At 39.2% G+C, this 26,331-nt stretch overlaps 3 protein-coding genes across 3 annotated transcripts; 1 reads left to right on the forward strand and 2 right to left on the reverse strand.

The window, feature by feature from the left end:
- Positions 1–991: 991 nt before the first annotated feature.
- LOC104919594 (mucin-5AC) lies at positions 992–7,775 on the reverse strand. Its single transcript, XM_019267166.2, has 9 exons — positions 7,712–7,775; positions 6,183–6,278; positions 3,584–4,795; positions 3,418–3,464; positions 3,204–3,296; positions 2,708–2,867; positions 2,407–2,510; positions 2,105–2,200; positions 992–1,532 (listed from the first exon to the last, which is right to left on the reverse strand). The coding sequence occupies exons 2-9, from the start codon at positions 6,265–6,267 to the stop codon at positions 1,278–1,280; spliced, it is 2,052 nt and encodes a 683-aa protein (XP_019122711.2). The 5' UTR covers positions 6,268–6,278; positions 7,712–7,775; the 3' UTR covers positions 992–1,277.
- A 2,750-nt stretch (positions 7,776–10,525) lies between these two features.
- LOC104919595 (centrosome-associated protein 350) lies at positions 10,526–14,382 on the forward strand. Its single transcript, XM_010731655.3, has 8 exons — positions 10,526–10,795; positions 11,480–11,586; positions 11,676–11,766; positions 12,067–12,251; positions 12,332–12,428; positions 12,523–12,670; positions 13,385–13,624; positions 14,280–14,382. Exons 2-8 carry the CDS (start codon positions 11,512–11,514, stop codon positions 14,335–14,337), a joined length of 894 nt encoding a protein of 297 aa, XP_010729957.2. The 5' UTR covers positions 10,526–10,795; positions 11,480–11,511; the 3' UTR covers positions 14,338–14,382.
- Positions 14,383–15,484: 1,102 nt separating this feature from the next.
- On the reverse strand, positions 15,485–22,769 carry zc3h12aa (zinc finger CCCH-type containing 12Aa). The gene is made up of 6 exons (XM_010731624.3): positions 22,521–22,769; positions 21,068–21,512; positions 20,522–20,661; positions 17,847–18,081; positions 17,537–17,643; positions 15,485–17,368 (listed from the first exon to the last, which is right to left on the reverse strand). Exons 2-6 carry the CDS (start codon positions 21,439–21,441, stop codon positions 16,341–16,343), a joined length of 1,884 nt encoding a protein of 627 aa, XP_010729926.3. The 5' UTR covers positions 21,442–21,512; positions 22,521–22,769; the 3' UTR covers positions 15,485–16,340.
- Positions 22,770–26,331: the final 3,562 nt, after the last annotated feature.

Raw genomic sequence — 26,331 nt, forward strand, 5'->3', positions numbered from 1 at the left:
TATAGATCTAATGACTGCGTATACAGAATCATCAACAGCTTCTTAAAAGAAACACAAACAAAATCTGTTGTGCTTTGAGATGATTTGGATTTCTCTCAAACCTTAGTTAGGGGATAATTAATTTGACCTCTGAGAAGTTTAAAGGTGGATATGTCTCTGTGGTGGGACTGCTAACTCATAGACAGGGGTGCCCAGCTTTTGTTTTTAAAAGGGCTCACAACCCAACCACTAGTTTCATCAGTAATGTAAAGTAACAGCAAAAAAGTAGAAGTAAAGTATTTCACTACTTTTCATAATACATTTCATAATAAACACAAGCCTTTAAGCTACGAGCCTCTAGAAATATAATCCAATTCTGGCAAATGTGACTTAATCAAACAAAGACATAGTTTATTATATTTATTTAATCTTCAGGTAAAATCATTATATTTTATACAGTACACAAAACTAGTATAAACTGTAACAATTCTGATGTTATTTAACATTTACATGACACCATTATACCGTAAAATGTATTTTGTAAACCCCACAGTACTATAGATATCCAAGTCACGATTCACAAAAATATTAGTAGCCAAATGTACTAAATTGCACATTTCAATATGTGTACATCTACAGAAACCTTCACAACACCTAATAACATTTGTGTTTCATAAAGTGCATATAGAGTCATAGCTGTAGTACTCTCACAATCGCCTGAAGAGATGATCATCTACCCATAATGTCACTGTTAACTGAAATGTCATGTTTTCGCTCACTCACCCATCCAAAATTAAAAAATTGTCTACAAAGCAGAATAAAGTGGAAGGCACACACAAAAACTGCTTTTGGCTTTCTGTAAGAAGACAACACCTGAATTTAATTCCAGTTATGGGCAAGGTCATGGCTAAAACAAATTAGAAGGCAATTTGAAATCATTTCTCAAAAAAATCACTGAGTAGAAAGTTCATTTCAATATATCATTTTGTTAATTTTAGGTGATGTGAAAATAGGGTTGCTTTTTTGAAAAATTTCGTTTCCATTCAGAAATACAGTTCAAAGCCATTTTCATTGGTCTTGAACAAGAGATAAAGTTTTAATAAAACAAGAAACAAACATTGTAACTGAGGCTTTACATAATTCCATACATATATACAGTACAATCACATACAAATATAAGAGAGATAAATGGGTGTAAATGAAATAGTGTCAACTTTACCGGAGTCACTGGGAGTTACACGAAGCTCTGGTTACCTTAATGATCCACACAGCAGCTGAGCAAGCTAGTACTTAGGCACTCAAAGCAGCAAGGTGATGGCGAGCAGGCAAAGTAAGGAAGCAATTGATTCTGTGCTAAGATGAGGACCTCTTGTGGCAAAAGAGGGGACATTCAGCGTGCCATTCAACCATAGGCAGGAGGTCACAGTGGCATTGCAGCATTCCAGATGACATGAAGCTTGTGTTGTACCGGTCTTGCATGTGGTTTGGCCAGAACAGTTGGTGGTGCAACCTGCTGTCCACTGAAGGATGGAATTTATGGTCTCCTTTTTCAGCTGAAAAAGCAAATAGTGAGTGAGAAAGAAAAGCACCGGACCTACAACTGGTTAAATGTCTCATGTATATCAATGCGTCATGTAGAGACAAGCTGAGAAAACCAGTTGACGGTGCTTGTGTGGTACTTCCGCACAGTATCTCGTTTATGTCTGTAGACTGTACAATCTTTCTGGTGAGATTTGCTGAAATCTTTTATAACCATTACAAATGTTCTATAGTAATTGTTCATTATCACTGAAGATGCATGCATGCATGTATTTTTAGCTCATAGCAGCTTTATACTTACTACTGTCTAAATAAATTTACAGAATGATAAGTCAGACTTATGGTTATGTTTGTGCTGAAAAAAAATGATGCCGTGGATGTGGGGTAAGGACAGTTTAAGACAAAAATGAATGTATAGAGAACTGGCACAAATAAACCAAAATGAATCTCCACTCCAGAGGGTTACAGAGGCTTACTCTTATAGGAATATTGAATATGGTATAGACTGTTGCTAGAACTATATTATATCATCATTATAGATGTTGGTGATATGGAGCGTTTTGAGATTATGTTTGGTAGTTCTCACCTGACAGTGTGGCTGTGAAGAAGTGCATGTTTCCAAAGATCCAAAACTTTTATAGCAAGTTGTACCGTTGCATTTACCTTTATGGCATTTTTTCCCCTGAAAAACAAAACAACACACAGGAGAGGATGATACTAATTTAAAATAGTTAGCACACAAATACAATTTGTATCTGACAGACAGAGACAGGCTGACCAAAGCGACGCAGAATAAACTAAATTGAGTGATACACACAACCCTCACACGTATGGATCCATCTATTCACATGCCAGCACACACTCGCAAATGCAGCTGTCGGTCCTTACATTGTTTGCTGAGGTTGCACTGGTGGCATCTGTTTTAGGAGACGTTGTGGTTGTTGTTGTTGTTGTTGTTGCTTGTGTTGTTGTCGTCGTCATTGTTGAAATCACTAAAATCATTCAAGGAAAAGAGTAAAATGTTAAAGAGATTACAAGTTCAAGATTAAAAGTGCATGCATGCAAACATAATGAACACTACTGATAAGATAAACTGGCATAATTTGTAATGAAAGTGTGAGAATGCTAAAATTAATAAAACAATTATAAGACTCATGAAATTGGGTGGTTAATTAATAAGAGTGTTTACCTGTGGTTGTTGTCATCATCATAGATGCAAAACTGCCATTGAGGCAGCCAGTAGAATTGCAGCAGCTCACAGAGCAGTTACTCTGAGAGGCGTTGACACACCTATCAACGCATGAGGCGCTGCAGCCAACAGTGTAGCACATGTCCGTCTGTCTTATCAGCTGATGCATTGCAGGATGATACATCAGAAGACATGTTTTAATTGTGTTTACCTTTTTTTTATTTCTATAAATATCATTAGCCCTTTAAATAAATTAACAATAAACTGGACATTTACATTATGCAGACAGTAAAAGAGTAAAGTATATAAATAGAATAAGCCTGGTTGGTAGATATACTTACAGATGCCATCATTTGAATATTCAGTTGCTTCTATAGATTACTGTACAATATTTGTTGTATATTTGGCAGTATTTCCACGTTAGTGTCTTTTAGGATATTTTATTATAATTTGTTAAAGAAAATACTTCCGATTTTTGTGTCTTTGCCCCCCCTACCTGACAATAGCCACCAGTAGTGCATGATGTGTTCTCATTGTTGTACATTGTGTAGCAGTCCGAGTAGTTACAGGTGAATGAAGGGCAAGATATCTGTTTGAACAAAATGAAAGGCACATCATGAAGACGAGGAGCTAAATGGATGTAGGAGAAGGAGTGGTAAGACAAACATGCAAATACAAGAATACACTTATCTCTAATAAAGTATACTTGCCATGCTCATTGAAGTATTATTTGTTGTAGTGGTTCCATTCATACCACCTGTGACGAAAAATGAATGCCACGGTCAAGGATAACAATAGTTTTCTTTCATTTTCATAGGAAAACAAAGCCTGGAAAGTTCACTGAACCATACTGTTATTTGTTGAAACAAAACATACCCGTGGAGTTTGATGTCTGATTGGTTGACATCATTGAGGTTGAGGAACCAGAGCCTGAAGTCATAGAGGAGATGGTGGACTGGGTCCTGGCTGTTGAAGCAACTGTAGAGGGGGCAGAAGCGGTTCCTGAATTAGTAGCACTGATTGGATTAGAAGGTGTTGAAGATGCAGTGGCTGTTGTGCTGATGCCAGACTGTGTGGTGGTTGCTGACCCTCCAGAGGTGGTTGTGGGGGACTGGGTGGGGATTACTGTGCCTCCAGAGGTGCTTGTGGTTGTGGGGGACTGTGTGGTTGTGGTGAATATGCCTCCAGAGGTGGTAGAGGTTGTGGGTGGCTGAGTGGAAGTGGTTGATGCTGTGCCTCCGGAGGTGCTTGTGGGGGACTGTGTGGTTGCGGTGGCTATGCCTCCAGAGTTGCTTGTGGCTGTGGGGGACTGTGTGGGAGTGATGGATGCTGTGCCTCCAGAGGTGCTTGTGGTTGTGGGTGGCTGAGTGGAAGCGGTTGATGCTGACCCTCCGGAGGTGCTGGTGGGGGATGGTGTGGTGGTGACTATGCCTCCAGAGGTGCTTGTGGTTGTGGGTGGCTGAGTGGAAGCGCTTGATGCTGAGCCTCCGGAGGTGCTTGCGGGGGATGGTGTGGTGGTGGTGACTATGCCTCCAGAGGTGGTTGTGGGGGACTGCGTCATGGTAGTGACCATGCCTGCAGAGGTGCTTGTGGCTGTGGGGGACTGTGTGGAAGTGATGGATGCTGTGCCTCCAGGGGTGGCTGTGGTTGTGATAGACTGCGTGGTGCTGGTCATTGCTGTACCTCCTGAACTGGTGGACATGGACTGGGTGGTAGCTGTTCCTGTGCTTCCAGAGGAGATGGTGGTTGTAGGAGCCTGGCTGGTACTCATGGCTGTGGTGGCTGTGTTGCTGCTGGTCATTGTAGAGGACTGGATGGTGGTTGCGCCCATGGAAGTGGGAGAAGTTGAAGCCTGGGTGTTGCTGGTTGCTGTGCTTCCAGAGATGGTTGTGGCAGCCATGGTGGTGGTGGCAGACCCTGTGGTTACAGTGGTGGGGGGCTGGGTAGGGCTGCTGGGGGCTGCAGTGGCTGATGTGGTGGCAGTATTGGAGGAAGTGGAGGATGCCAATGAAGTAGTGCTCTCACCTGACACTAATACTGATGGCAGGACTATTCCTAATACGAGGAGCCACAGGATACCAGTGCAACCTGACATTTTTGGAAACACAATAGGAAAATGTGTATTTTAGTATACGGAAATATGTGAAATTATTTGCTGTTATTTAGCTTAGCTCTGCACTTTTCTTGATGATTTCTTGGAATAATTTTGTACATTGGCTATAAGGTAACAAAACGGTTACTTTAAAGTGATACTAAATTGTCAATCTGTTTAATATAAGACATGGAATGGATTGTCATCAAAGTTTACACAGAAATGCATAGTCCTCAGAGGAAAGAGCCTACTGACTTTGGTAATTTTCAGACTTTCCCACTCATGCCACCAGATTGTTGTTTTTTTTTAGCTAAATAATAGATTGCCGTGAAACTTGATACAGATGTTCATGGAGCCTGGAGGATGAATTTTAATCACTTTGGTGGTCATCTATGAAACATCTCATTTATCCAATGCAATAACTGAAAATCTACTTAATTGACTGACACAAACTTTCCAACATTTTGAGAGAGTTGGGATTTCTGCCTCAAATTCACCTTCACCTCCAAAGTGCACTGCGAAGGGAAAAAAGTCAGAACAGGTAAAGATTCTAGCAATGCTTGCATGTACAAAAAACAACTGAATCGTAAGTCCACCACATTTTAGCTTGTGGCCTTCATCAGGGTCTGCTTCTGGTTATTATTTAAATATATTCAGAATTATAGGATTATATATATGGAAATATACGTAATGACATTCCCATTGTTGTTTGCATGCGGATGTTATCATTAACCACATGGCACCAGACTCAAGAGTCTACAGCCTGGCCGTAGAGTCTGTTTATGATACGTGAATATAAATAAAAATAGCAACAAAAAAAAAAGATGGAGCAAAGATAGTGTAAACTTGTGTAAGCATACACACCTGAATGTGTTTGGCCGTACGTGCAGTGGTGGTGAAAATACAGTCACTATGCCAACATGCACATGTCATCTATTCATGAGAGAGCTACAGTATGACATCTTTGCTTTTGGGACAGTGACAGTGGAGTCCTTATTAGTTCTACCTGCGTTCACTTCTTAAATACCAATTTTGCATAAGAAGACAGCTAAATCACCTTACTTTCATAATTTTCTCTACTTTTTACATACATCTGTTGTACATCTGCTTATCCTATTAAATGACTTCCTAGGACATCCAACAGACTATAAGAGGCATCCCTCCCTTTTTGTTCTTCCTATTTCTTTACTCAAATTTAGGATCTAATTATAGGGGGTGTCATATGATGTTTAGATTGTTTAGTCATTTGCTGCAAATCTGTGATTTGAACAAGGTTTGAATAAGGTGAAGATATCAGATTATACAGCGTAACATGAGCATGGACATATGACCACTCACAGTAATTTTAAATACCCGTTGCCTAACGGAAACATACACTCATACCTGTGTTCTTTATAAAAGCGGTGGAGACCATTCTCACATTGGCAGAAAGGGAGAGAGCTCTTCGTCCAGCCTGCAATGAAGTCATCTTCCGAAATCCTGGTAAAGGGAAGGGTTAAACAATCCGTTAACATGAATGAAATGGATGACAGATTTGATTGAAGTCTTACGCAGATGCAATGACAAATATCTAGGAAAAACAAGCTTAATTTCTGTGCTGACAAAAGATCTTTATATTGAATGGTAACATGGGCACAGTTCAAACTGTTAACAGGTCTCTAAATTAAAGTTGTGCTCGTTCATTGTAACCAACCAGTCACAGTTCTTTTGATCTGTGAGAGCTAAGTCATCTGTGGTCTCCCCTTTTTACAACCCTCTGATTGTCCTGGTGAAACTGATCTCATAATTGTTTGGTTAGTCCCAATAGAGGAAACTGATGAATGTGAGATTTAAAGCTGCAGTTTAGCTTTTTTTTCACATTTTAACACACAATTTCTCACATTAGTGGCATCTTAAACAGAAACCTTTGTCAGAACTTTTTAAGTTTAAGCACAATAAGCAGTTTTCAGCAATGGTCATCCCCTTAAGAGGTCATTCCTGCTAAATGTAGTACAGAGTAGTGTCACAATTATATTGTAAGTGTCTCTGTTTGCCATAGTTTATCAGTGAACACAATTAAAAAGTGTTTGTTCCTTTAACAGTCCCCATGGGAGAACTGCATGGCTTGTTTTTTCCCCTCTCCCTTGGATCCAAGCTCGACTCCTGTGGGCTCTACACCCTGGAAACTGTGTGACAACAGTGGCCATTTTGGCTTCCAGGTGAAAATGCAGAGTGTAATTGGAAGATTGGATTTCTTATAGGATATCCAATTTGATGTACGGCGCACCAAGAGTTACGTGCTTAATCTTCATGCTGTTACATACAGTCACTATTACATTGTCCTCCTCATAGTGTAAGAATGAATCATCTGTAAGATTTAATTATAAAACTAGTGAAATGATAACAACAATATTAGCTGCTGTGAATGATAAGCATCTTCAGAAATGACCGTCTCTGTGTTGAAGAGTTTCTACAAACAGAAAATGTTTTATGAATAATTGTAAAAATTTGTAATCAGCTAAAATAAAGTCATTTTAACGGTGATTCCTGAGACTGAGAAAAATAACACAATCATAAGTTATCAAAAAATAGATAAAAGGATATATGATAGAATTAACTCAAACTCACCGATCTATATTTGCATTAGGCAAATTCATTAACTTGATTGACTTATTCACAACAGAGCATATTAATTATGATCATATTAAACAATGTTTGTAAATGAATCGTCACAATACGACACCATAACATTAACCTGCTGCAACATCCACTGGCTACAACAGTACCACCGTTGGTGACCTGCATCACCTTGTGCACCCATATGAACTCACCAAATCAAAGCTCCGTTTAGCTGGTTTAAAAATCACACTCACAAAATTAATCATTTAAAATCATTAAAATCATCATCATTAAAATCATCACGTTTCACTCACCTGCGCTGCACTTTGGAGGGTCTTTTTGTCAGCTGTGGTTGAAGTGAATGGGCTCTCTCTCTCTCTCTCTCTGGCGTTCTTTTTCTCCGTTGCTTTCTATCACCTCCCCCCTTTGCTTCCTGCTGACAGCACTAACGTAAGAAGTGGAAATTCTCACCTGCACAGCTATACCAGTATGAGAGGAGGAGACTAATGGCCTCTTGTCGCTGGGTGGGTCTAAAGATGTGTTAATCTTTCTAAGAAAAAGTTAATACAGGAATTTTCAAAAATGGGCAAGCTAAACTAGTGCATCATAGGTGACCACTGAAAGCAGTAATGTAAAAACAGCTGTACAGGTAAAAAGGTAAAGAAATATAGCTTTAATTGTTACCTTTAGCTTTCAAAATATCTTTTAATACCATTTTACTGTGTGTAAACTCAACATAATAGAAGATATTACATTACGAGCATATAGTACTCTGCAGCGTTTGGTTGCTTTAAAGAAAGTAAACTAAAACTGTGCACCCCACAATTAAAGATTTACAAAAATAACTTAGTGGATTAAGCCTTTGCTCTCCTATAAGAGTGCAGGTGAGATCTCAGTGTCCTGTGGGATGATTTGTATGGGGAACCTCCTGGTTTCTGTTCAACACAATGTGAAATCAGAGCCCCTCTCTCTGGCAGCCATAAAGCCCCCACAGACTACAATTACCTCTTTGTGGCCAAGAGAACGTAGAATTCTTGGGCATGACAGAAAAAGCTCTTGCACTATTCAGGTGACAGAAATCCTTTTTTTTTCATTGCAGCTGCATGAAACGAATGAAATTTTGTCTGCTGTACATGACTTGTTTAAGGTGTTGTTTCCAAAGATGCATGCCAAAGAGTCTGAGAGTTATTTCTGAAGTTCTGTGGGTAGTAAAAAGAACTTCAGTTCTTTGAATTGTATTTGTATTGTCATACTATTCTACTTATTCTACTGTGATGTTCTCGATTCATGATGCAGAAGTTATCTTTGTATTAGGTTATACTTAATACATAATCATAAAGCAAAAAAGAAAAAAGAGAGATATTGGCTGAAATTGATCCTTCGTTAATACTGCTTGTGCAGAGACACCTTTGTCTTGGTGTTTTGGTGCATAACATAACATTAAGCTGTCATCCTCTGTCTTACTGTCCTTTACTGGACTTTCCTAGCCTACAGTGTCTCTGAGGATAAATATATGTTACCAAAATATGGTACTTTGGTCCACAGTCTCCAGCATTGCTGTTAGATATGAAGTTGTTCAGAGTTTTTTTTTTTTGATATTTTTTTATTTCGAACAAAAGCCAACAAAAAAGAAAGAAATAACAATGAGATTTAAAGAAAGTCTTTCAGTCCTACCTAGACTTGTCATTTTTTTATCAAAAACATCTTTAACTATGCTAAAATATGGTTATTTTCATAATAACTTTGTTTTGATAACTTTGTTGTAGCAGTATGTAAAAATGCTTCATCATTTGTTTGCATTTGACAAGAACAAGCGATGGGGTTCTTTGATAGTCAGCATCATGCAAACTCAGTCAAATGAGTGACCATACAATGCTGAGAAACTAAAATGTTGTTGATGACGTCCAAACCTGGGAATTTGGTTTTACAGTCACTATTTGATTGTTTGTTTGCATGTTCATGACCTTCGGTGAGAATGTTTTTCTGAATGCAGACAGCACACCTGAGCAGAAGCTGCCCATGTAAGAGCTAAATTTGTACGTCTTTTCACAAACAACAATTAACCATGTAGATATTGCTCGAGGGCTCACATTTCATGTGAATGCCCAGCTTTACTTTGAAACCAAAGACTTCTGTCCTGTATAATTAATAGGAAAATCAAGTAGGAAGAAATCCTGCCCCTTTTCACACTTGACTTCCTCAGAGTGAGATAAATGACACAGTGTTTTATCCCAGTCTCTTTAATAATCCTGTTTCTGATAGTGTTCACTAGATTCTACCTGAAATTAGATAAACTGTGGTAACAAAGTCAGTTTGATTCTCAAAAGATTTAAGTTTGCACCACCCTCTGTCATTTTTTCAGTTCGTCAAAGCCTCAAATAGCCCTCGCCATGAACATATGAATCTGAATGAAGTGATTTGCATATTTTGTCTTGGAAATACTGAACAAAGGGCACAGTGTTCACACAGGGCAAAATGATCAGGAACAGCCTTTAGTGTAAATATGGTACAAGCCACAGACGGTGACACATCTTGTTTTTTTTGGAACAGAAAATCAACAGTACAAAGTTAAAGTTGCAACTTTCAGCTCTAATTTGAGAGATTTTCAAATGAGCACTCATCAAACTGCAGCTCCTATGGTGCCCAACATTTAATTCAATTAAAGTTATTTTATTTAATATTTGGCTGTAAATCCTTTGTAGGCTCTTCTTTGCCGCCAGGCTCACACTACGTTGAAACATAAAAAAACTACTTGGTTCAACTGCTTAGTTGGATGAGGGTCCACAGTTTCCAAAAAGCTGCATTTATGTAAACAATTATGTATTATTACTGCAGGCATCATTAACTCAAAATACACCGCAGAAAACAGATATGTGAAGGTGTCACACTATGGAAATGTTATAGTTATATATGTTATATATGTTAAAATATGTCGTAATTTAAATTGGAAATAAACTTCTGAAATGTTTTTTTGTGACTATTATATAATCAAAAGCCCATTTTTGGCATAACATTTGTTTATTTTGCTCATTCAGCAACTGAATGTGTCAAAAGGCAGCACAGGTGGATGCTGACACTGAATCCTGCAACAGAGATAACAGTTGCACTGCGTGTGTGTTAGACTTATTCACATTGTTTACAGACAAGGCTCAGTAGACCAAATTAAGAAGACTAGATGCAACTGGACTGTGCGGCTGCATGACTAAGAAGATTAGTCAGAAGATTTACCTACCAAGCAGTCACCGTTCACACAGACTTGGTGCATAGCAACAGGTCAGTGAGCCCTGAGCGCCACATTAGCATTCACCATGGACTTGGACAAATTCATTGAACAGAAATGAGAGCTACCATTTCCTCATGACTGCACATGTTTGTTTGCGGTTGAGCTTCTGGCAAAGGTCAGTGTTCGACTTTGTCGGTACATTCCCCATCCATGTTCTCGTTTTGTTTAATCTGTATTTGTTTGTGTATGATGTCATGGCAGGCAACATCCACCCACATATAGCATAGCCTACTTTCTGTACCAGCCTACACCTGATCATTAAGCCACAGTTAAGTAAATAATCAGTGGTAGAGGATGTATTCAGATCCTTGAGTTTTATTATTATATATTGGTTGAAATTTAGCTAATTTTATACTGGGCTGCAACTAATGATTACATTTAATTGTGGATTAATCTGCTGACTATTTTCTTGATTATCTATATATTGTTTTGTTTGTAAAAAAAAACAGCATAAAATGAAGCTTCTTAACCATCCCTGTCTACAGGAAGGCCACTGGTGACGCATGCTGCTCACCAGAGCTTAAAGCGGAAATTTAAAAATGTCTTGAATGGTGTAAACCTGACAATTATTCTGTTTACTGTAATTTAAGACAAGAAAAGCAAATCATTTTGGCACTTTTGCATGAATAATGACTTCTTAAACATCATGTCATCTTGTTTTTTTTTTTTTTTTACAATGACTCATTTAAAAATGTTCTATGTTTTGCATTTACTATATTTTACTAAATGTACTTAGTTACATCCCCACCACTTGATGTAATACGTATTACACTTTAACTGTGACTCTTACCCCTGTCAGAATACCACAATGTGAGGTAAACATGCTTCAACATGACAGAATATATGCTGTGGACTGCGTTTACATGGACGTTCAAGGGGATACTGTGCACCTGCAGGTTCCTTTGGGTGAGTGTGCGTTCTGTGAAACTCCTACTGATATCTCGTCACGTTTTGCTAAGAGCTTTATGGTAATAATATAAGCATTTGCATTGCAGATATGCCCATACAATGCAATCAAATTTTTGCCAAGGGAACAACACATGCCACAACAACACAACACGAGACGACAGCTGAAGCAACCTGTGGGTAAGGATGTCATAAAAACAATGGTATTGCCCAATGAAAACTTTCCTTTAACCTGAAAAGATTATTTAAGCTACTTTAAAGGGGTTCTGTATCAGTATTAAGTGTTCGGTATCACTCAAAATGAACTGTTATCAAGCCTATTTCTCACATCTATCAGGGTTAAATGTTAACCAACAACAAGCTGTATTGTCTTATCTATATGGAGCCAAAGTGCTATTAGCATCCAATTGTAAATCTACTGTAAATCTCTTCAGCATGTAGAGATATGATTTGATGACCTTATTTGACTTCATTTGTCAGGTTCGGAAAGTAAAGCGATTGCAGCCATACCAGGTAGCCCCGACCGCACGACTACCCTTCAAAAAAGGCTATCCAAAACCGAGAAAGAGCTACTGTCAATCAAGACCAGGATTGCCTGTGAGAGAGCATCATGGGAAAGGAGGTTTGCAGAGCTGCAGAGACAACAGGAAGTGCTACATAATCAGGTGTGCATGTAAATGTGTGTGGGTGTGGTTGAAGTTGTGTCTATGATTTCATTCATAATAGATTGTCTCCTTTTCCTCAGCTGGTCTCTCAGGTTGGAGTGATGGGGAAAGAGGGCAGTTGTGATGACCACGGAGAGTCAGGAGCAGACAATGGAGTAGCGTTTGAGCCGTGTTCAAGTAAATGACAGTAACTCAAACTGCATTCATTCATTTGTTTTTACATTCAATCATTACAATCCAATGAACGCAACTGCTGTTCTCTAATAAACAGGTGATCTCTCAAGAATGATGTACCAACACAGGGGATCTGAGGTGTCATCAAGCAGTGACACTAACATAAGCAGTTTGTCAGGCAGTCAGTTATCCTCATCATCGGTACTGAGCTCAAGAACTGCCTTCTCCTCATGCTCAGCCACCAGGTACAACCTATAAAGAAATAGTTCATAGCCAGATGAGAAGATTGACCATATCTGTACTGCATGGCAAAAATGGAGATACAACCAGCAGTTAGTTAGCACCAAGACTAGAAACTGACAGCAAGCCTGGCTAAAGGTCATGAAACCAACCCTACCAGGACGTCTAAGACTAATAAACAAAAAAAAAACTGATATCTCATATGTTTAATCAGCACAAACAATGAAGAATAAAAACAACAATTTGATGTTTTTCATGGGATAGTTGTAGGGATTCTGTAGAAACATGGCGGTTTAACATGTTGGACTCGATGGAAGAGAACCAGCAGTGTCTGTAGATATAAAAGACTCATTCTAAGGTAACAAAAACAAGAATTCTTTTTAGGTGATTATACACTAATGAAAACAGAATTATGAATATTCAAGGCTCAAGGTTCAGGGTTTATTTATTGTCATTTGCATGCTTACACAGGAAAACGAAAAGTATTCAGGGCCAGTGATGTACCCGACAATAATATAATATAAAAATATAATTTATAAATATATATATAGATAGATATAAAGTAAGAATAATAGCATATCTTGTATGCTACAGTGCAATGGATTAAATAGGGATAAAGCATATTAAGCCCCCTAAATCTGACACACTGGTCCTTTAAAGTATGACAGAATTGATTTCTATCTTTGTTATATTACTGAATGAACTCGTTCTTCCTTCAGTACGAGGTCATGGAGAACATCCCAAGGGCCTCACCGAGCCTTTGTACCCCATTCCCCAATGGACCTGGAGCTCGGTCACCAGGTCAGGATTATGCTGCCGTCTGGTCGGATCAGCACAGGGACTATTCGTTTCCTGGGCTACCTGCAGGGGGAGGCAGAACTCCAACTTGGGGTGGAGCTGCAGACACCTGATCCTGGATTGCATGACGGCAGCCACAAGGGATACAGCTACTTTGAATGGTAACTGATCTGATTTCTTTTTAACCCAAACGTGTCTTAGGGTGTGCAACCTGACATTCAGTGCTGCACTGTGATTTATTATGTCCAACTCAGTGACACTCAGTGGTGCTTTACAGGGATAATTTTAATTTCACAACTAAAATGCCTCCTGCAAACACTTTTGGTTGCATTATTATATTGTAGATTTGCACAGTTCATTTTAATAAACGAATAATCCTATTGTGGGATCGTCTGTTATTAAAGCATGATCCCAAAAGCTTAAACAAATGAATTGAAATGAAACAAATGGAATTACATCAAAGTATCTGTATAAATCAATCCATCACACTAGGTATTAGGTATTTAACACCTTCAAACATACTTGAACAAATCCTGTGCATGTTGTGGCTGAGCTGAGTATGCAAATCTCGGGTTGTTGTAAACTTGGCAGACTCAAATTTAGCATTTAAGAAGTGAAATGTGGGGTGTGAAGTCCTGCGGCAATGAATATCTGACTGATTTTGTCCTTGATTTATAAACCCAAGTAGTAAAATACAATGTACGTGACACACTGCATAACCAAGTGCATTTCAATTAAGGAGGATTTGAGTTTAAATGAGCTTCAAACACTGTCATTGTTTCAGTACTTTGTTACTTCTGTTTCTGTTCTTTCCAGCAAGCCTGGCTATGGTGCCTTTGTACCATTCCACAAGCTACTGATGGTCTGGGAATGACAAGCGCAGACTATCATGTAGAGCTGCCCATTTGGATGCACAGAAAGGGGGTCCAATGAATGCAGAACAGTAGTCAGCTTTGGTTTGATACCTTATTATAATGAGATCAATCTTTGTATCAAAGTACATAAATGAAAAATATGTATATCATGTGTGTCTTGTCTGTTATTCACAATAATAATACCATTTCATTCTATAGTGTGACCTTGGACAGACTTAAGTTAGAGTTGCAGAGATTACAGAAATTGCTGTTTGACGGTGCAGGAGTCGGCTCACAAAACAAGCACAGCAGTGTCCAAGTCTCACAGAAATTTAACATTTTAAGCTCAAAGAAAAATGACAAGAATGACAGTTATGGTTCCCCTAAGGTAAATGCTCACAGCAGCACACTAACATATTACACAAAGGGAAATGTCATTAGCTTTGCACAGATTTAGCGATAAACCAAAGTAGTTAGAGGATCTTTGTTTGATTACATTTTTTCTTCTGGGGACCCTGAATGTGTTTACCAAATCTCATAACAATCAATCTAACACTTGCTTAGATATTTGGAAAAAATAATTCAGATTCATTCAGTGGACAAGATGCATGTCTGTGCAGAATTCCATAGCAATCCATCAAATAGTTGCCAATATATTTCACTCTGGACCGAAGTGGTGGACCGTCCAGTAGTAGTACAGCGCCATCCTCTGAGCCATTAATTCACGGATCAGTTGAAGCACATTTTCAGAGAATTGTGTTATGTTATTTATCAGTAACTCCAGAATAGCTCTAAACTTTGTTCAGTTGACATCAGTCACATGTGTATACACATAAAAATGGGCTGACCTTTTCCCTCAGCCACTGGAAAAAAAAAAAGAAAAGAAAAAAAGATTTGTTCAAGCTTGTAACAACATGAGCTACAGGGTAGAGTGTTTTTTATTTATTTATTTTTTAAAAAACCCTGCAGAGCCTCAGAATTTCTCAGAAAAATTGTTGTAGACAGTATGTGCATAGGAGACATACTTGGGAAATACAGTCAGTATGATAGTAACTGCCAATGCTGAGTGCCAAGTTCCTGAGGCATATTTACAGATGCATCAGCCACGCTCAACATTTACTGGTACAGCACTAAACCTTTACAAGGAAGTACAACTCACACACTTCATATCTAACACATTTCTTTATTTTATTTTTAGTAACATGACTTTTCACATGCTTACTATGAATTTATCTTACAGTATACATTTGCAAAATGATTTTCTAAGAGAACATTAATCTGCAAGTTCATGAGAACTAAGTTCCACATTTTTATTGTCACTTTTCGCACAGTAATTCAAACACACACACACACACACATGCACACACGTGTGGTGTTACAGCAATACTTCTGAAAACGGTTTTGTGAAACTGATGCTGGTTTACAAGAAAAGGGTGTCACCACCCTTTCATCAGAAAATTCCTTTCGCTATTGCCAACACCTATTTCTCAGTTTCCGTGTTCTATTAGAATTAACTGTAAATCCTGTATGTTGGAAAAAATACTATAGCTACACCTCACAGAGATAATACAAACAGCAAGCTGTTCTAGAGAATTACAGCGGCATTATAAGAATAAGTAATACTTTATACAGTGATTTCTTTTTGCAGGAGAACTTATTGTTTCGGACAAAGAATAAATGTATATCATATTTGACACAATATGCATCAACAATCAAAACTCTAGAAACTCAGTCATAATTATTTTTGGTCTAGAGGCAGCTTTTATCCAAAACATGGACGACAAGGTCACATTTGACTACAATGTCATACAAATGCATTGAACTCAGAAAAGAGCGAAACTTTTCATAAACAAGAAGGCAAAATGCACTTACATAATGCCACGTTAGAAAGAATGTAACATCTTTGTACTCAATGATAGACACTATAAAGAATCTCAAGAGATTGCCTGCTAAGTCTCGACACAAGTATCATGTTAGTTCTGACTGAAAAGGACACAGGTGAGTAAAATCATCAGACAAATCATCAGAATATCCCTCTTTGAGCCTTCAGGTTGAGGATCTTTGCAGCCAGTTTCTCTGCATCCATTAGATGTGGAAACATTTCCATAACTGTATCCACCTGATGCGGGTTGAAGATGGCTTGCAGTTTCTTGCGGAGTTCCAATCGTTGTGGATCAAAAGCCACGGATGAGGATGACTGTTGTTGGCCCCAGGAATGGTACTGCTGGCCAGAGCAGCAAGAGTTGTGAGACTGTGAGGTATGTACCGAAGAGGGGAGACTACATGACCTGGCTTGGGGCAGCCCCTGGAATGGATCTGACCAGTAATTTTGCTGATGTGGTGGTCCGCTATAATGGGGATGGCTCGGGAGGCTGTTTTGGTGTGGCACACAAGGTGGGTACATCTGCTGAGGGTAGGTGTTGTATTTGGGTTGACCCTTGGCGTCCAGGTTTTCTCGATGTTGCTGATGAGCTGTGGAGGGAGCTAGACGGGAACAGCAACTGCAGGGCTGGCTGGTGTTATTTTTCTCTAAATGCACTGAGGCATGTCTCGGTCCACTTTGCTGCTGGGGCCTGAGCATGTGGGAGTTCCTTAGGCAATGTGAAAAATCAGAGTACTGGCTCTCATAAGAGCCAAGGCCAGAATCTATGTACTCGTGAGACATGTTGGCATAGTAATGATTCTGCATGGGGTGCATCCCAGGCCACTCTTTCTGACACTGGCTTCCTGCTACAGAACAGGGCATATGATTTGGACTTTTTCTAGGATCCTCCCAGTACAGCAGTACATTTTCACTAACCTGACCAGGATGTGAAGAGCTTTCCTGGTGTCTTATATACGCTGTTTTAGAGTCCTGAGGATGGGAACGGGCATTGTGAGCAGGCCCAGGATCAGATTGAAGATGTTTGGGTGATAATCTGGCATTTCTTTCTTCTTTCATAGTAGAAATCTGGGCTTTCTCTCGTAATTCATCAGCCAAGGACAGGTAAGACTGGTTTCCCCGCTCCGGATGGTAGAACTTGCATTTGATGCCGTAAGTGCACTTTTTGTCTGAGGAAAACCAAAAATGGACACACACACAAAAGTTATAGGTCATTTCGTTTGGGAACCAGGTTCCTTCCTTGTCCTAAAAACCTCTAAAACAAACAATACACAGCCTAGAAAAACTGCATACTGTAGCAGAAGAGTTCCTCTTCCTGAGTGCTAATCATGTCTTACCATATGGACAGAGCTGTCTCTTTTGCTCTGTAGGCAGAGGCTTTTTCCTAAGGAAGTTGTCAAGACTGGGGCCATGGCGACCTAGAGGGTCATCTGGGGGCATGAATCTGGGCAAAAAAAAAACAAAACAGACATGATTGATTGCTGCTTTCATTTGCTTCTGACAAATCAGCTGGGTGCTATGTAATTATGTTTCTCTGATTACACCCTCAGGATGCAGTATACCCTCTGGAACCACATTAAACAGGATTCGTGGAAGTAAAATGTGAAACCTCACAGGCTCAGATAGAAAAACACGCTAATTGCTTACTTGTCATTCACAAAGGAGTACATAAGGAGCCTCCCCTCGATGCATTTCTTCCACTCAGGTCTTTCTCCTTGGAGGTCACGGTATGTGTCATTGGATATGATCACTCCCTCTGACTCGTGTGCCAACTTGACAATAAAGCGGTCATCATAGCAAACCACTCGTTTACCGCCAACACGGCGCGATGGAGTGAAGACCACTATTTTCTTTTTCTCAAGCTCCGTGAGGATGTGTTGATCTGAAAGTGCAAACAGTCATGAGTTGTGTTTACTGTCGTATGTGCTTGGCTGTATGCAAAGTGCATAGCTTTGTCGTGTAACGTGACATACAATCTGTCCACAACTGTGTGTTCAAGAGCCAAAAAAAAACCCCCCACAAAGCTTAAAGCCACAGAAAACAAAAGACATCACAAAAGGTAATATATTATCTGTACAAACATCATAACCATACAGATAATATCACATAACTCTTCCTGCAAGATAAGTTAATGAACATAAAACGCACACTGTAGGTATTTATTACACTAGTGAAATATGATCATGAATGAACCATAAAGTCTGTATGAATGAGCAAGAGGCCAGGTTACATGAAAGTTAGACGTGTCGAAGGCTGAGTGACTGACAAACACTACGCTCAAACACTTAAGGGCATTTTTTTTTTCCAACTAAATGTCTTTGTTTGTTTTTTCTGTCTTCACTTTAGCACGCATATGATCTCTTGCTGTAGATTATTGTCAGCAGTTAATCACACCGCTAAAAGCAAGGTGTGGGAGAAAAAAAAAGAAAAAAAAACACAGCTGGACTTCCTGATGGGGCTTTCCCACGAATGAGTGCAGGCTGATTTTTACTTCCTTGTTCACAGATTTAAAATAGAACCTTTGGATTTCATCACACAGGCTGCACAGTTACTAACTCGTGAGAGCCACAAGGAGTACATTGGGTTTTTATTAGCCGGTCCACCCCCGGATTATATAGTTGCTGTTGTTGGAGCTGTCAGATATTATCATAATTAGACTAATAACATGATGCATCAGCCTCTCTACTTAGAAATGGTGTGGTGTCAACAGGATATCAGGATACACTCATAAATGTTGTGTGACTCAGCTGTCAGAAATGTAGAGCGCTTTATTGTGTTCCACTGTCAGATAATATCATACTGTACCGACATCATTTTTAGTGTATGCCTACAGTTGTGGTTGTCTTGGTGTCTTACTGAAACATAACTTGGTGGCCAGTTGAGTAAACCTCTGTTTCACAATCTTAACTATCTTGTGTTGCTCAAGGCCTGAATTCATTAGTTTTTTACTCTGACAACACTGAAACATTATCTTAGGACAGGCTGTGGAAATGAATCACAGCGCTAGAGGAGATTTAAGCGGTAGTCTTACTCACATTTCTTGGTAAAGGAGAAGTTTTATGGAGTAAAATGTCTGACTGAACTTCGGAGAACAGAAAAGAATAGAACTACTTTATTGTGGCTAATTAAAAAGGAGCATTTTGAAAAAAAAAAACGTACTCGTTTTCTGCCAACAACTCTAAAGCTCAAACACTAACTTGTTGTATCTTGTTAACTATGGAGCCTTAACCGTAATACGACACTTCATTTACATGGGCGTTATGTGGTTTGATATTCCTTGTATTTGCCCGTGTGGACTCCAGGAAGGTATTGCTCCCAGACAAAAAAATATAAAACAGCACTTTCATCTTTGTACAGATAAACCAAATGAGATCAAGTGTGTTAATTAGTGAGCTTTCAAGGTGTTTCAAGGCTGGTGGATTTTGTTACCATTAAAGAGAGCCAGGCTAGCCGTTTCCAGTCTTTGTCATAAGCTTAAGGTTCTCATTTTGAGCAGAATAAAAATCCCATTAGACAAACTAGACTAGCTTCTTTTCTGATCAATAAGAATGACTTTGCAATTTGTAATTGACACATTTGCATCTAGTCCAGCTCCCCCCGCTGGTATTTCCCTCTTACTGAAAGCTAGGAAAGTCCCTTCTTTTTCCACTGTTCCTAGAGGTGTAGAAATTAATCTTTGTTGGTTTAAATGTTACAAGTCAAGTGACCAAACTGAATCATCATTGTGATTGACCGAAAGATGACGAATAAAAGTCCATTTACCAGCAGCGCTCTGTTGTTAGCTCAGCTGTTCTGCACACATATCTTACTTTTCAGTTAACCCTGCAAAAGCCACAGAAACTATCATCATAATCTGATAGCTGAGGATATATATATATGCAAATAATATGCTGCAAAGCTTAACCTTATGTGCCGTGTTTGTATAGGCTGGTTATCTACTGAACTGAATGTACTACAGAAATGAATGAGCGCTGGCTGTCAGGCTGAACAGTGACGCATTCACATAGCTTTAGGAAAAAAATGTGAAAAAACAACATAGTCAGGCAATGCACATATTTGAACTGTGAACTGAACTGTCATTTTTCACCTCTACCATCTGCTGTAGGCTAATAGTTTAAAGTCCACTGCTGTGGTGATAAACTTAAAAGTAGGCTAGTCAAGCTGACCTGGGTAGGAAAAAAAAGATGTTACTGTCAACTTGACCCAACTTGCTTGTGATTTAACCAATGAGTTTGTTTCTACTTTGACTGGGACATCTTCCTGGTGGCTGAACTATTTCCATCTGTCTGCTTAGTTGCACTGTTCATTTCATGAGTCCTCACCTGTTATGGGGGCATCAGGTCTTGGTTGCTCTTTACGCCAAGTAGGAACAAACACAGTAATTGTGTTATGACCTCTATCCAAGAAGAAGTTCACTGCTAGCTGGATGCCACGGCATGAAAAGACTTCCTTGTTTCCGTGACTGTAACAAGAACATGAGTAGAAACAATTAGACCATAAATAATATGAAAGGGAGTGGTAAAGCATCAGTTGATCTGTGTAAACACCATTTTCTCAGGAAGCCTTTCCTCTATAATATTACTCACTGTCACACTTCACATCTATTGAGAGGTGGAGATTTATAAGTGTGTGCCTAAAATTTGCATATTGCAGCAGTGGCCTTACACAACATGCACAGGCAGGGTGGTGGAACGCCCTTTTTAAATACACTAGTCAAATGACATGACGATGGAGGAGAATGGAGGTTTCAGACTTGAATGACAACATGACAGCAAAATGAAACATGTTATTTCACACGTCCACAGGTAGACAGGTTGCTATGTCGCTTTTTGTGCAAGCAGCAAAACATTCCTGATGATTAAGATTACCTCATGGCAACATTGCTACCGTCAATAACAATAGGCCGCAATTCTGTGTCTGCATTCTTTCGGTCCTTGTGTTGTGGTGTGATCCTGCAGGATCCAAGGCCCCAACTGGGAGGCAGCAGAGGATCCTTTTGTCCAATGCTCCTCTCATCACTGTCAGAACCAGGCACGGACGGCGCAGTGCTAGTCCTGCTCCGAACCAGCTCTCCCAGCACCGAGTTTGTGTCTGTGCTTAGGCCCAGCTTCTCCAGAGCAGCCTTCACCTCCGCTGCGGTGTAACCCAGTTTCCTGAAGAAATCCACTCTGAGCTGGAGCTCCTCATTGTCTGATTCGAGCAGTTCCGAAGTTGAGCTCTGGCTGGTAAGTGCCTGATCCATCCTGGAGCATCTGGGCCTCTTCTCAACAGCATAGAAGTCTTCACAGCCTCAGGGTGACATTCATCGACTGTCTGGAAGAAATTAAACATAATTAATGATATAAATAATATATATATATATTACATTACATTGCATTTAGCAGACGCTTTTATCCAAAGGGACTTACAGAGGAGGACATAAGCTGACAAAGGTGTAAAGGAGCACAGAGTAGTTGTTAGTTTTGTTAGTTTTGTTAGGCAGGGAGGCAGTCTCGAAACAGAAAGGTTTTTACAAGTTTTTTAAGATGGTAGAAAGGGATGTTGCTGTTCTTGTAGCCGTTGGTAAGTCAATAATGATTATACTTGCACACTATATTCTAAAGTGACTTGTTCCAACTTGTTGGGTGAACCAAACAAGTCATCTGCTGATGTAACCTTGAGGATATTGTGTCATTTTCCATCATGTTTTGTACTGCCAATACTTTTAAACTGATTAATATAGAAAAAAAACAACCTATCACTATATTAATAGTCGTTAGTTAAAACTTTAATTGCCCTAATTTAATCATATTTACCCATTATTCCCATTCCTTCTTAATATACTCTTGACAGAAATGCCTTTTTTTTAATGTCACTATGTACATTACATTTGGTGTAGCTGATAAAAATACAAATAGACATAAATTGGCTGTGTGTTGTAAATGTCAAACGTGTGATTGTAACCTGTTAAATATTCACATTTAGTAGTCAATAATCAATGACTCCTTTACCACACAGTATGCGGTCTACGAGCCCCGTGCTACTCAAATACTGTAAAGTGTACTCAGCTTTACTAAAATGAACTGAGCTGGACATAACAGGAAGAAACGCCGCGCGTCTTTTACGCACTGACTGTATACACGCTCTGTTACCTGTATGGTTATATAATCGAGGAATAAACACTCCTCTGTTAAGGAGCACACACTGACTGCTTGACACAGGTGACAAGTACAAGTTTCCAACGGGACATTTCCACTTCTAACCACTAACCGACAGGTTAGGAAACAAGCCAAATTTCTCGCCAACAATAAGTTTTACCCCGGAGACGAGCTGACAGCTTACCTTCTCTGTTTGTCTCTTCCTCCTCTTGTTCCATATGTCAGCAGAAGACCCTCATAACTTCTGTCAGTGTTCCTAAGTACAGTAACTTTGACACGGTTCCGACTTCATAGCACCTCCCTCTTGGAAAATGGTTACTTCCCTTCCTCTCCTCTCTTCCCTCTGACGGTGACATGCAGAGGTTTGAAATATTTGCATGTTTTCAGAGATAAGATAAGGCGTTCTTTTCCCTTTGGCTGTCAATCATTCACGCTCTTGCAGGATGTCGCGTTCACACTGCAGTGTTTTGCATAATTGTGGCTTCTTCTGGAGTCCCTGTAGGCCATTTACACAGTCCAGTAGCAAGAAAAGAAATATAACTCCATTATCTAAGGTAAATACTTAATGTATGAACATATAATGTATGAATAATAAATCCAAAAACCAAAGTAAAAAATAAATAAAATAAAATGTGATAATTAAGAAAGAAAAACTGAAATATGTACAACATTCAGGTTATGATGGCAGTAAAATACTAGGAATGCTAATGTTAGTAACCTATAAATGACCTTTATTTTCTTTCTTATATTTTAACGTGTCTTGATGTGCGGTCCTACTTTTTTACATTACAAAACAAACAATAACAACAAAAATCAGATCAGGGACATGGCGCCCCCTAGTGGTTTGGGAGCAACAACAACAATAAAAAAAATCACCACACCTGTGTACCATGTAGTGATCTTTGTTGTACTGGACAAGTCACCAGCTCATGGCAGGGCACATAGTGACAAACAACCATTTATACCTAGGGCCAATTTAGAGTCACCAGTTAACCTGCTAGGTGCATAGAGTGTAGGAGGAAGCTGGAGTACCCGGAGAGAATCCACGCAGACATGGGGAGCAACCACTGCATCACTGTGCCACCCAAGGTATATACGAAATACTGAAAATAATCCATTTTCAACATGCTCTACATGTGATTTCTGTCAATTGTGCTTTTTTAAACACAGTCCTGTTTCTGCATATGGAGCTTAAGTTTGTTCAGAGGTCAAACAGGAAGTTTGACTTCTCAGGAGTGTATCTCACCCCAAACATGAATATAGTGAGATTTACTGTACATTTCTTTCTTGTGAATGACTTTTTAGAAAACAAAGGATATACTTACTTTTTCCATGTATAGCACATACAACACACTATAATATTTTCTTATATTCTACTTTACGTTAATTTTAAGCTTGTACGTAACTGTAAGCCAAGTGTGTGTCAGAGGTCAAAGTAAGTGTCAGAGGTCAAAGTAATGGGTTACAACTTCAATATAAAATATATATATATATATATATATATATATATATATGGCGGACTTTGCAATTGTAGTTATTACTTTAAACACACGGCAGTAGAAACCAATGCAAACACCATTAATTAATTAATCAAACCCTTTTTACCCCCTAATGTATTACTATAATACTAATAATCACACACATTGCTCACATAAAACAGCTCATGTCTGGTTGTGTTATAATCTGTCCACTAGATGTCACCCTTGCATCATGTTATCTTACTTTATAACTCTCACCTGGATGATTATGGGAGATATACGTAAGTCTGCAAATGGTCGTGGCTTTGGTAGGGTAAGTTGTGAAGTTCTGTGTACGTGTATCTGTGTGTGTGTGTGTGTGTATGTGTGTGCATTTGTAAACAACCCTTTATGTACAGGGTTAATGGCACGGTCGGGTTGGGATCACACTGCGTGCAGCAGTTAATGGCATATACAGAGTTGAGTTCCGGAGAGTGGAGAAAGTAATCAGGGCCAGTTGCCAGGTGGTTGCCTCCTCTGAGGGCCCACACCACTGGTCCCAGGTGTCTGCAAAGTCTGATATTACTGCAGGGCAATGAGCTGCAGCCAGTGACGATGAGTTGGGTGAACACACATACACACATTCAAACTCAGACTGAAAGACTAAAAAAAATATATATAAATTCATACCTTTATAGCTATCAGAGTTATCTGTTTATATGTAGGAGAGTTTCCAGCTGCATTATCACGAAATATCAGTTGTATCTTATATAGCATGTATTGAATTCAATCTGTAAACACTCCATTTACCCTACAGTGGACTGTGGCTGAGTGTATTGTTTGTAATTTATGGCTAGATTATGCTGGAAGGCATTACTGGCACCCAGCGTCATTTTTTCAGTAATGCAAATCTTGAACCTTGCTGAGAATCCAAGTGCCCAAGATTGGATAAGATTAGCGCAGATTGGGTATTGTGAACATCAAACGCTCACTTCCTTAACATCTTGGAGGGGGGGAGCATTACCCTGCTCAAAGGCATATCTTTTTCCTCCAGGCAGGTGTAGTTTGGCAAGGCTTGTTAAACCTGAGACAGTTGATCAAATATTCAGCCAGGCTCATTGTGCTGCTGAGAGCTTTTGGATATGGTCGGGATAGTGCCGTGCTGATGAAACCACTAGCTTTGTAGTGCCTCGGTGCTGGCCTTCCTTTGCAATCCATTTTCGTTGCTTGCCTGGGTCAGCCGTCTGTCAGAAAAATTAATTTTTGTATGATTTCTTTAAAAAGAACCAAAGGAAAGAAAAGGCACCCTTTAACTGGTGTAATCCATCTTCCACCAATGTTGTCAGAGTGATTCACGATTTCCAATTTAACCATGGTTTGAATCTAAAGCAAATCAGGCAGGACGGCTCCACCCTTTGTGCAGCCAGACGACAAACCCTCAGTGACAAGAGCTTTCAAATGAACATATCCCCGACATTCATCTTGTTCATTTATTACTTCAGACATCCCAATGCTTGTCCTACATAGATCAGCAAGCAAAGACCTCTCGACATAATGTGCATGTGTAAAGGAAGTAAACCATTAAAACTAGCTAGGTGGCAATAGCATTGATAGATCGCTGGACAAAAGAGGAGTGGAATGGACGGAGCCAAAGTGTTTAATTAAATTTGCTTTGATTAGTAACAACTGAATTCCCTGAACAGGAGGTGAGTGTAGAATTGTAATACTCTAGCCTGTTGTTTTTTCATCGACATCTATACGCTGAGATAATCTCTGAAGTATTTGTATTCATCTAGACATCATATACAATAAATTATTTTGCGTTGTCACCCTTCTCACTGGTCAGCTATTTATTTTCAAGGCGCATTCCTTGCCTCTTTAAAATGTTATTTTCTTCTCCCGTACATATGCAGCCTTTCTTGGCTTGATACTGACAAATGAATGAGACATAAAAATAGTCAGTAATTTTGTTTTAATGATGAAATACATAAAATAAAATGAAATGAAATGTGAAATGGACTGCTCCTAATGACAAACCACAGGTTTACTGTTTTGGTCCACTCGTCAACATTATTTTCTGATGCAGGAGGCAGTCATTTAAATTACAAAACCCACTGTATGCTATCTGTCAGCGGAAAATGGCAAACAGATAAAATTAACAACTAGATCATGAACCTATAGGGAAGCATGTATGTCCCTCAGGACTTGGTGGAGACCAAAACAGAACTAAAAGTGAGTATTAGACTTGCGTTAATCGGAAAGATGGATGGAAATTTGACTCCAAATAAATGGTAATGTTGCTCTGCTGTTATCTGCATCCATACTTCTCTTACTTGCGCCTTTTCCTTGCCTCTTAGTCCCTCACAATAGAGACGTGAGAGGAACTGAGGAAATGCTTTTTAAATGTTCTTTCCCAAATTCACATGAATTCTGCCATTTCTACTGGCAGAATGCATTAAAAAAATGATCTACGTATGTATATAGATGCATATTTGCATCTCCATTTACGGAAATTCTGTTTATAAATGTATTATTCTA

Source organism: Larimichthys crocea, chromosome XIII (assembly GCF_000972845.2).
Source record: "Larimichthys crocea isolate SSNF chromosome XIII, L_crocea_2.0, whole genome shotgun sequence".
Lineage (NCBI taxonomy): Eukaryota > Metazoa > Chordata > Actinopteri > Sciaenidae > Larimichthys > Larimichthys crocea.

What these genes read in the sequence shown, in the direction of transcription:
- LOC104919594 (XM_019267166.2), bottom strand. Translation starts at nt 6,267, where the DNA reads ATGACTTCATTGCAGGCTGGACGAAGAGCTCTCTCCCTTTCTGCCAAT. An exon ending in CGCTTTTATAAAGAACACAG is followed by an intron (nt 4,796 to 6,182) that starts GTATGAGTGTAT and finishes CAAAAATGTCAG; the next exon opens with GTTGCACTGGTATCCTGTGG. An exon ending in TCAGACATCAAACTCCACGG is followed by an intron (nt 3,465 to 3,583) that starts GTATGTTTTGTT and finishes TTTTCGTCACAG; the next exon opens with GTGGTATGAATGGAACCACT.
- LOC104919595 (XM_010731655.3), top strand. Translation starts at nt 11,512, where the DNA reads ATGACAGAATATATGCTGTGGACTGCGTTTACATGGACGTTCAAGGGG. An exon ending in GCACCTGCAGGTTCCTTTGG is followed by an intron (nt 11,587 to 11,675) that starts GTGAGTGTGCGT and finishes TTTGCATTGCAG; the next exon opens with ATATGCCCATACAATGCAAT. An exon ending in GGATACAGCTACTTTGAATG is followed by an intron (nt 13,625 to 14,279) that starts GTAACTGATCTG and finishes TGTTCTTTCCAG; the next exon opens with CAAGCCTGGCTATGGTGCCT.
- zc3h12aa (XM_010731624.3), bottom strand. Translation starts at nt 21,441, where the DNA reads ATGGATCAGGCACTTACCAGCCAGAGCTCAACTTCGGAACTGCTCGAA. An exon ending in TACTCCTTTGTGAATGACAA is followed by an intron (nt 17,644 to 17,846) that starts GTAAGCAATTAG and finishes TTTTTTGCCCAG; the next exon opens with ATTCATGCCCCCAGATGACC. An exon ending in GAGACAGCTCTGTCCATATG is followed by an intron (nt 17,369 to 17,536) that starts GTAAGACATGAT and finishes GGTTTTCCTCAG; the next exon opens with ACAAAAAGTGCACTTACGGC.